Below are 10373 nucleotides of genomic sequence, written 5' to 3'. Positions count from 1 at the left end.
CCAGTTGGCTTGCACAGGAAAAACAGATGCCAACTGGGGGCAGGGAGGGGCGGGAGGAGGGGGGAAAAAAAAATAAAAATTTAAAGGCACTGTATGGCATTTGCCAATGAACGGCAATGAGACTTGCGTGATTGCTCTTCACTATGCAACACATGTAAACAAAAAGAAAAAAAATGGCATTTTCATCCACTTCTTAACCTTTGGCTGACTCCCATCTCTCTGTCTGGCCGCAAGTCTGGGAAAATGCATAAGTGTGAAGGGCCCCTTGTCTCTCCCAACAAGGTCACTGTGCATAGTGTCACTGAACAACAGCAAAAATGTAGCAAGTGCAAAAGTGAACATTTTCTACAGTGAAATCCCCAGTGCCTGGTGGAGCGCCGCGGTGTCCCCGAACCGAGGACATCTGGCACACGTGCTCTTCGTGGCGGGCAGCCTCGCCCGGTCGAGGGGGGTGGGGGGCTCTTCCTCTGGCCCTTCAGAGCGTTCGGATCCATCTGCTCTAGCTGGAGTCCCTGTTCTTCTGGTTGCGCATGAGGGGCCGATGGTTGCTCAAGATGTCCATGGAGTGCTGCAGTGCCAGCAAGAGCGGCGGCAGTAGTACTTGAAGCAGGCCTGCGTGTCAACAGACAGATTTGAGCACGTTGTAAGTTAAACAGGGATGTTTACAAGGACTTTAGCAATCTGATCAGAATAGGTTTTTTATAGGTTACATGACACTGTGGTTTTACTTTCTTAAAAATGTGTTTTATGCTTTTTATAGTTTTGACTCTTCTTGTTTAACATCTTATATTTTTTATCTCTTATTTGTTTCCACCTGCACCTTACTGCCAGAGCTATGGTTTACATGTGCTGTATAATGATTTCATTTTATTTGTGTATATGTATATATGTATGTGTGTGTATGTATGAGATTATATATGTATTTATATACACATTTCTCATAAATTGTTGCATGTAAAGCACTTTGAGTTGTATTTTATGTATGACAGGTACAAATACAGCTTATTATTATTATTATTATTATTATTATTATTATTATTATTATTATTATTATTATTATTATTATTATTATTATTATGGCTGTATGCTTGTCGAGCACAAAGTTGAAAAAAAAAAAGCTGAAAAGTTGAGCGGATGATTCGGAAGTTTTGAATCCAAAATTCCTCTGAAATCCTGGACTATCAAGGCAGACAAATTCTTCATATGTGGCCGCTCCCACGTTTAAGGGGCTTGCCTTTCCATTATACATAACATGGCGAGATTAGTCGCCTGACATCACTTAACGGAAACGCAGTGATCTCGTAATGTGTTTTATAGACATTTCTGAAATATCGCTTAAGTTTTGTACAAATCTGTAATTGAAACCTGCCTCGTGTCTATAAGTTGCAAGAATTAACTGAACCAAGTTTGCTGCTGAAATGTGAAAACAGCAAAGTCCTCAACTACGGTCCGTTCTTCAATCGGTTAGGTTGTAAATTATATCAAGACTGTAAACATGATCTAATTGTCTCTATTCTGGGGTAAAACTGAAAATGTGGTGTCAGTAATAATCCCTTTTAGCACAAGAAATCTGCAAAAATATACAGTTGGTCAAACTCTATTTACTGAGATGTAAGAGCTAAAATAACAGTAAAATGACAAGTCACTTTGTCTTTGTGTTTATTTTTGGTGTAATCCACTTTTTATCCACCAGGTGGCAGTATTTGCAGCTCGGTATGTTAAATGTCAGGCGAAGTGCAGATTTATTTTGTATTCGATTAAACACAGCACTACGATGAATGCAACAAGACCAAAAGCTTTACTACATTTTAAGTGTACTTCACCAAAACTTTAATTGTTTTTATGACATATTCTGATTGTTCACCATTTTTGATACATTGCTGAGGACTAATACGAAATATCACTGTTAATTATGGTAGGATTTGATTGCTCCTGCTCCTTTCTGGCCATGAAATGCTTAACGCTTACTGAATATGTACCGTGAGCACCCTGATGATGTTTTTGCTCATATATTTTTATTTTGTCGTCTTTATTTTATTTGCCATGTTTGCAATAAAGATCCATCTATCTAATGCCTTATTTAACACAAATTATGTTGCCACGCATTTTTGCCTAAACCACACCTCTAAAAACTTTTTTGCTCTGGAAAAATACATGTAAATACATAGATTTTGGAAATATTAAGGCAGTGATTCTCCTTATTTCTGAAGTAAAATACAAACAAGGTTTGCTTCTTCTACTAAAGGACAATATCTACCAAGGTTTCATGTAATCTGAGACTAAAATGGTAGAAACCACTGAGTAAAGTCCTGGACTGACCAGAACCGTCACCGAGCCCCGCTGCTCTGCTGAGTCTCCACTGACCTGGTCTCTGCAGAAGAAAGGTCCAGGTTGGCGAAGGCAAACTTGACACATGGAGTCTTCCAGGTACGGGTCGATCTGGACCTGAGGGGAAAACGCAAAGTCACGATACTCAGTTTACAGCCATCACATTAAGGGAGGCACAAGAGCAGATTAAAAATACAGAAGCTTTCGTTACTGTAAGTGAGAACCTGCTGATTAAGCACCAGTGACTTTCTAAGTAATGAAACCCGTGACTCAAATCCTTCATCCAGTAAAAACATTTTAAAACTTTTCGAAATGTGACTTAAAATTGCATAAAAAGTCTATTTATGAAGACTTCCTGCAGACAGCCAGATTGCCTGGCAAAATTGCAAAGAGGATTTGATGCCACTGCCAGGCGATGGTGACCATGACAGATTTCTCAGAGTTTGAATATTTTTGGAAACATTCGGAATAATAAGTGCACAGCAAACAATATAACACTGGGCCAGCTGTAACATTTTAATGCAGGAAAGTTACTTATACAGTTAATATTTGGATCACTTTAATGTTAAATCTGGTGAAAGTTGGACCAATGACTATTTTATATGTTGTCAGATAGTTTGATCAGTAATAATACATAAACATTTACTTTTTACTTATATATTCTATATTAATAATTGGAGTGTCCAAAGCTATTAGATACAGTCACTGCAGTGGAGTAAGAAGTGAAATATTTTCCTCTGAAATGTAGTGCAACAGAAGTATAAAGTAGCACATCTCAAATTGTACTTAAGTACAGTACTCAATGTACTCGTTTTCTCACTTTCTCTTTATAGTTATTGATTATCATCTTACCTTCTTTGTAAACTTCGGGGTTTTGATCTCCACAAACGCTGCACACACAGCCTTCAGGTAACTGCGCTGATTGTTAAAAGTGACACGTCCAGAGCCTGCAAGAAATGTCATAATTCAGTTTGGATCCAATTCTTTGGCAAAAAAAATATTTTGCACAGTAGATTCATATAAAACAGACATTATTTCACTTCCTCTTTGCACTCCTCCCTCAGTGGTCAGCGCCATAAATGATTTGCATTTATGGTGCTGACCTATTCGCTATTACAGCTGAACAGGGCGTTAAAAAATTTCAGGAGAGAAACAGGCAGTGTAGTGACAGAATTTTGATGGCCATTCGTTCAGTACTGCCTGCTTTTACCGTTTAAACAGATTTCAGTCTGAGTTTGAGAGAAAGACAGACGGGCGGGTAACTCTTGATCAGCTGTAAAGTCTTTGTCAGCACTGGTGGCGGCGTGCGTGGCGGGCTACACGAAAAATGCCGAAGCACAACATGTATTTCAAGTAACAGCCAAAGATCCAGCAAAACTCCAAGTAAAATAAATTCCGTCATCAGGGTTTCTACATCTTAAGGCAAGTTAGATATAAGACTTGTCACCAGGGATGAAACAGACATTTTACAGTAACCAACAATTTAAAAAAAAGTAAAACTTTTACCAGATAAGGACACATTTTCCCAAATGTTTGTTCCAAAAAACACTCCAGTCCAGTGAAAAAGTTAAACTGGTTAGAACTGGGAAATACCTGGCTCTTGTTAAGTGTTCTTTGTGATTTTAATTTTTAATAAAAATGAGATATTACCATTTATTTTTGCACTTTTACAAAAGAAACTGACTCATAAAACAATACTTGCCATGTCGGGGCATTTTTAAGACTTTCGAAATACTCATTTAAGACATTTTAAGACCAATTAGGCCCTCATTTTTATATTATTGAATCCATTGCCTTTTATGGCTCTTTAAGGACCTGCAGGATCCCTGGTAATTTGGAGGTGATTCTCCGTGAGATTAGGATATCTACTCACTGGTTAGATGGAAGGAACTTTACCACAGTTCATCTACACAAACGACCCACATTGTTTAGAATCAAAGCTGGTTGAAAATCGGCAGAATATCCCTCCGAGACTGACGAGCTGAAAATCGGACTCTACGCGCTCACCTATGGGGTACTTGTGCTTGTCCGTGTCGATGCCAGCGTACATGACGCCTCCGAAAAGGTCGTTCATGATGCTGGCCAGCGCCTCCGCGTTCAGCATGCCGTGCAGCGCACCAACAAACACCGTCTTACTGGGGTCCAAGCGCTGGGCGGGGCAGCGCACGTAGTTACTGTCCGAGATCACCCAGGGGATCACCTGCACCTGAAACCCAAAAAAATAAAGTCATTTCAGATTACATGTACAAAAAAAACTTTGCATTAACCCTTTTAAACCTGAGCAAATTGGTTTTAGAACTTCCAAAACAATAGAAAGAAGTCAGCAAGCAACTGAACCAGAAATAGCCCGAAAATTTGCAAAATATTAGTAAAAAGGTTACAAGAAAATTACCTAAAAATAAGCAAAAAAGTAACAAACAAAAACAAAAAATGATTCAAAAATTAGCTGTGTTTATTTTATTTATTATCTTTTTCTGTAACACAACACGAAGGAACCATCAGATCTCTGGTTGCAACCAATGATTAACCCACTGACATAATGTTCAATGAAATCGAAAAGACTGAATTTGGGCCTTTTGGTTGAGAAAATACTGCTAAATTTTTCAATTTACAGTGACATAAAAGCATAAATGGAGCGAATGCTCTCGCTTGAGATGCACAAACCCGTAAATATTTCACATTTGTTTGATAAATGACAAAAAAATGATTGGATTTTTTTTTAATTGAGCCGATTTGTTTCCTGTTGAATCAGTTTCAACTCTAATAAAATCAGAGGATAATGAAACACAATTACAAGTCTGACAGCTTGATTTTAGGTCGCTGTAGTTCATATTTTGGTAAAAAATATTTAACTTTTGTTTAGTTACTCACATCCTTGCATCTCATCCTGCGGCTTGACATCTTGAAGTAGTACTCTCGGTTGTCCTCGGGGTGAAACGGGTCCTGGGAGCAGGCATGCAGCAACGCCCGCACAGACTTCTCGTTCTCGAACACCAAGTAAACGTAACCTTAAAAACATACACAGTACTTTAGTATATGTAACAATGTGGCCGCCACATTATTATGGTGAGAATTTTGACTCCAGCATGACGACTTTCACAAAGTTCAAGCAGCAACTGTTAAAAAGACAAAAGTACAAGACGACATTAAAGGCCATTTGTCCATTTGGATTCAGACAGTTTTGGTTTCATGCTGCAAAGTTGTTTGCTACATGACATACCTTCACCCTGTCGTAATCACCTACGCGAGCCAAATCTCAAACTTGACGTCAGCCCTATTAACACGGCACACGTTTTCATAATACTGCTGCTCCTCTTTAAAAAGAATTGTTACACTCAGTTCAGAAAAAAAATAACGAGCCAGGAGAGAGTACAATATTCCAAAAACAAGACTTCATTCGGAAAAATCATCTTTTTCATTTGTTGCCATAAATCAGTGAAATACTGCTCTAATAAACTTTCAAACCTTTTCATGCTTAAACGCTGGATACCGTCACAGCAAACTTGCACACATTTGTGAATTAGCACCGTACTTATCTAGTTTTTATAACATTAAATATATATTCTGCACATATTTGTGAATGTTGGGGGGTTGGAGGGAGGCAAACTGGTTTTAGGATGGGGGAATGATTGTGTCCTGATAATTTCATTGCTACAATTTTAGTGTTTTGTGCTCTTTTTAAATCAAATTCTGTCATTAAATTATTTGTTCCACCTACACGCCCACGATCTATGGGTGGAAAAAAGCTATTTTGCTAAAACCCAGTACAATGCATCTCTCCTTGTTTTATGTAAGGCTCTTTTAATTGTGCACTGTGCCTGTCGAAATAAAATTACATTAAATTACTATCTGGGGACCTCTAGTAATTTGAAATACTTGGCAATAGCTCAGATAATAGCTTTTTTTTTCCAAATCAAGCACACGTCTTCAACAAATCATTAAAAAAGATGCAGCCCTCGACAGAACATCAGGTATAAAACATTTTGTAGAAAGTAGAAAAATGTCGAGTTATGAGACATTTGCTGTGAAACCTGCATTAGGAAAAATAAACAGACAGTTGACTGAATATTTCTTCAGTTTAACAGTCTGGAAAATTAGCAAGTTGAATCAACACCTGTGAAAAATCACAGAAACCCAGACATTGTAAGTGTTTTAACCCTGATATTTACTCCCAGTCTAAAGCGTTGTGAAGCTTTTTTTTTTGCATCTTCCACCATGTTTTACGCTACATTTAAGCCCCAGTATCACCGTCCAAAGTAGCTCTAGAGACCAACATCCAAACTCACCAGCATGCCACGTGCTCACCACAGTGCCACCCTGAAACCAAGAAGGAAATTTAAAAAATAGCCTACCAGCTTGTTGTTACCTTTAGCCACATTACCTTTGGGAGGACAGCGAGGGTGCTTTCCATCCTTACCAGGCCACTCCACAGTCAGCGGGCCGTAGCCACTGAAGGTGTTGATCAGGCCGGCTGAAAGAAAAAAGGATGAAGGAGTTTAAGTTTATTTCTTTCATATAATAAAAAGCAACAGTGAGGATAAAACATATAAATACCACATGTGAGGATTTTGTAGAAACCTATACTGGCTTATTTAAAAACCACACCCAAAAAACATATGAATATTAAAATATAAACAGTCAAAACGTCAATAAATTAAGCTGCAAAAATACAAAGTGTCACAGTATAAGTATAAGGTTAACAGATAAAAATAGGCATCATCGCTGTGGACGTCAGTCAAAGAGGGATATTTTTACAGCAGACCTTTTCGAAGTCTCTCTCTGTACACGGACAATGACACAAAAGAATCCAGTAAACTAACATTTTTATTCCCAAAGATAACTCCACGATATTTGACAGAAAACTGACCACGGGAAGTGTTATATAAAGGAACACAAAAATTCTGAGCCTGTCTATTTTCTATAATTATGGAAGAAAAAAGTATGTAAAACTATGCGGTAAATCTGTAGCCTTGTATCTCACTCTAAAGACAAACATACAGATTTGAAGAATATTAACGTCAAAAATAGGACAAAATGCCTTTGAAAGACTGGTTCCACTGGTTCGGTTTTACCAACGAGTCTCGCTCCCATTAAGTGGCAGATATCTAGTTGTAATGTGTGTAGTTTTGGGAAGTAAAAGAAGCATTTTACTGCTGAATTATGATCTTTTCATAAATCTGAGCTGCAGCATTTCTTCAGGAGGTAGAAAACCTACAACTCCCAGAATGCACAGCAGCACGTTAGCGAAATTAACACTGGCAAATATTTATTCTATTTTTATTGGGTTTTTTGTGTAATGTAAAAAAGTAATTCATTTAAAATCTGCTATTTTAAGTATTATTGTTATTTCTCTTTTTATTTTCTGAGTCTGTGGGAATGAGATGACTGTATGATAAGATATATATTTGCAAATGTTTTTATATAGTATTGAAATTTTAATAAAAATATTGTTTAAAAAAAGGTCAGATATTTGCCTTCAGTTCTATCCAATGCTTGCAAATGAATAAATAAAACATCCACTTTCAGTGGCAAAGAAAATTTTGCATCTTTGCTTTGCGTGGAGTTCAACTTTAGTAAACGCAGATTGGCGAAGCTGCAGCCTCAACTAATACCACAGAAATGTGTGTTTCACCAGCTGACAGTGGTGATGAGAAATGCTAAATGTCACATGGGAGATGCTGCCTGGCTGGCAGGGAGTCGGGAGACGGACAGGGAAGATAAGAAAATGGAAAATGCACTAACATGTTTTACAGTGTTTAGAAGCAAGCTAGCCGTCTGTGTCTGTCATTCCCAGTACCGCCAACACTCGGCACAAATATCACCTCGACAGGCAGAGGTCACTCGCCTGCATTCACTCGTGTGACCGTGCCCTAAACTCAAACGGTGGAGTACGAAGTAATGCAAATTTCCCCTGCGGAAACAATATGATGGCCTGCTGGTAACAAATGATTTCGTGTCATGCCTGAGTCTTTTCAGCTTTCCAGCGTTTTGTTTTACACAGATCTAGTTACGGCGCTGTTACCTCCTTCGTCCCCGGCTCAGAGGCGTTATATACAGAGCGGCGAGGCGGCATAACGGCGGGACATTCCCACCTTGAACAGGCAGAGTAAACGCAGCGAGTGTTAACACCCTAAGGGTGCGAGCCGCAGCAGTTCAGTGATGTAGCTGTCACATGCTGCTAACACATGCAGCGTGGCTCCGGCTACAGCTAAAGTATTTTGTTTCAGATTTAATCAGCACAGCTTAGTTTCATAGTTTGGTTGAATGTGGTGCAAGAAATGCTACTATACTCTTTGTGTCCTAACGTGCAAGTACGATCTTTAAATTAAGCAACAGCCCTCGAGCCAGCGAAAACCCACTCTGAAATGTTTCCAGCTGAGAGATGAGCAATGACGCCGGTTAGATGAAGTTTACCACACACACACACACACACGGTAAAAAAGGTGGAAGTCATCCAAGCATCCCTTTAACAGCGAGACAGCTGAAAAATACTCAACAGAAAAATAATCAACATGTAAATAAACTTTTTTTTTTTTTTAACATAAGAAAACTCAAGAGCGAGCATCCAAAAAAAGCACATTTGTCAAGTGGATTTAAGGATTTAAGCCCAAGACCTTCAGGACTGGTCACTCTGCACTGTACGATTAATGCAAATAGGCAGAAGTTTGGCACTAGAATAAAAAAATTAAAGCAGCGGTTACCCTCTGTGATGTCCCAGGGGACGCCACCAAGAAAGACCTTGCAGGAGTACAGAGGATCCTTGTTGTTCCTGGGAGGCAGCTGACCGCTCCAGGTGAACGTGGCCTCATTCACGGCTGACGATTCAAGAAAAGCAGGAAGCCAAAATTCAATCCACAAAGCCACGACGACTACCATTGTACAGTTCACGACAGTCAAAAAAAAGGGCAGAGCTGTGGTGAGTCTGATCTACCTGCAGCCTGTCTGTGCAGGCGCGCCTCCCTCTCGATACTGAACGTGTCGTCCGACTGGTCGAGCGTATCGGCGCCAGGCCAGGGAGAGCCGCTACGCCAGCGGCGGGAGACGGCTGAGGCGGGGCTGGCACTGGATGGCGGTGTCAGAGGAGAACTGGAGTCCTGGGGGTCCAGACGGGAGCCCAGTCGCAGCAGATCCTTCTGCATGTTGGATGCGAGATACGGCAGGGGAGGGGAAATCCGCAAAGTGGACTGGAGAGACAGACAGACAATTGCTCTTAACTGGAGACGTGAGGGGACTTTAACATTTATTCATATGCCCTAAATTATACAAATTCTCAAATAAAGCCACCACAAACAAACACCAACTGCCGGTAAGACCCGATATAAACAGTGAGGGAGTAACTGAACCTGTAGTTCCAGGACCATTTCTCCACAGCGCTGATCCATCAGTACGCACTAATGACGCCTGTGAGTTAACTCAGGCAGCCAGTTTGTCTGCTTTTAATCTCACTCCTCATACTCCTCATCGAATTGCAACATAAATTAAATGTAACTTTACAATCATGGAGGTGAACAGTGGCCGTAGTTGCACTGTTTACTTTTTTGCTGCCGGCCTTTAGCCACGCTGCTCACCTGAAAGCTATGCTGACACTAACTGCTACTGATGCAGCCTCCACTGCTGCTGTTTGTACACAATTTATAAGCCACACCTTCAGCCCAGCATCCACCTGCAGGCTCAGGTCCACCAGAGTCCAGCCTGAGCTTCTTAGCAGGGAGAGCTCAGCTCCAACAAGAGTTTTCCACAGTTCATTTACAAAAACAACGTGCACTCTTATGATACAAAGCTGGTTTAAAGGTATCCCTTTAAGACTATTTAATGAATTAAAAGGCCTAATATATACATAGAATTGAAAGCATTAAGACTTTGAGGACCTTCAGACACCCCGATACTGATCTATATTTGAAACAAATATTGCCCACCTGACAATCCAGCACATAAAAAAGGAGTTACAGAGTAAATATCGTGACCCTTACCAGCATGTCACAGAGGTGGTCTGAGCCAGAGCTGAATCCGCTGGTCTCAGAGTCTTCAGGACTGCTGGAGCGAGA

The 10373-nt window shown here is 40.0% G+C and overlaps 1 protein-coding gene across 1 annotated transcript; it reads right to left on the bottom strand.

Annotated features, from left to right (window-relative positions):
- Positions 1 to 403: 403 nt before the first annotated feature.
- LOC121943719 (cytoplasmic polyadenylation element-binding protein 1-like) lies at positions 404 to 10373 on the bottom strand (the record flags this gene model as incomplete). The annotated part of the gene is given in 10 exon segments (XM_042487314.1): positions 404 to 573; positions 576 to 612; positions 2365 to 2445; positions 3181 to 3275; positions 4336 to 4534; positions 5200 to 5336; positions 6695 to 6799; positions 9030 to 9143; positions 9260 to 9512; positions 10299 to 10373. Coding segments are annotated over 10 exon segments (1170 nt in total), but the record flags the coding sequence as incomplete, so codon positions are not given.

Source organism: Plectropomus leopardus, chromosome 1, assembly GCF_008729295.1.
Source record: "Plectropomus leopardus isolate mb chromosome 1, YSFRI_Pleo_2.0, whole genome shotgun sequence".
In the NCBI taxonomy this organism is placed as follows: domain Eukaryota; kingdom Metazoa; phylum Chordata; class Actinopteri; order Perciformes; family Serranidae; genus Plectropomus; species Plectropomus leopardus.
The sequence above is the reverse complement of the archived record's forward strand: the minus strand, read 5'-3'. Positions and strand labels throughout refer to the sequence as shown.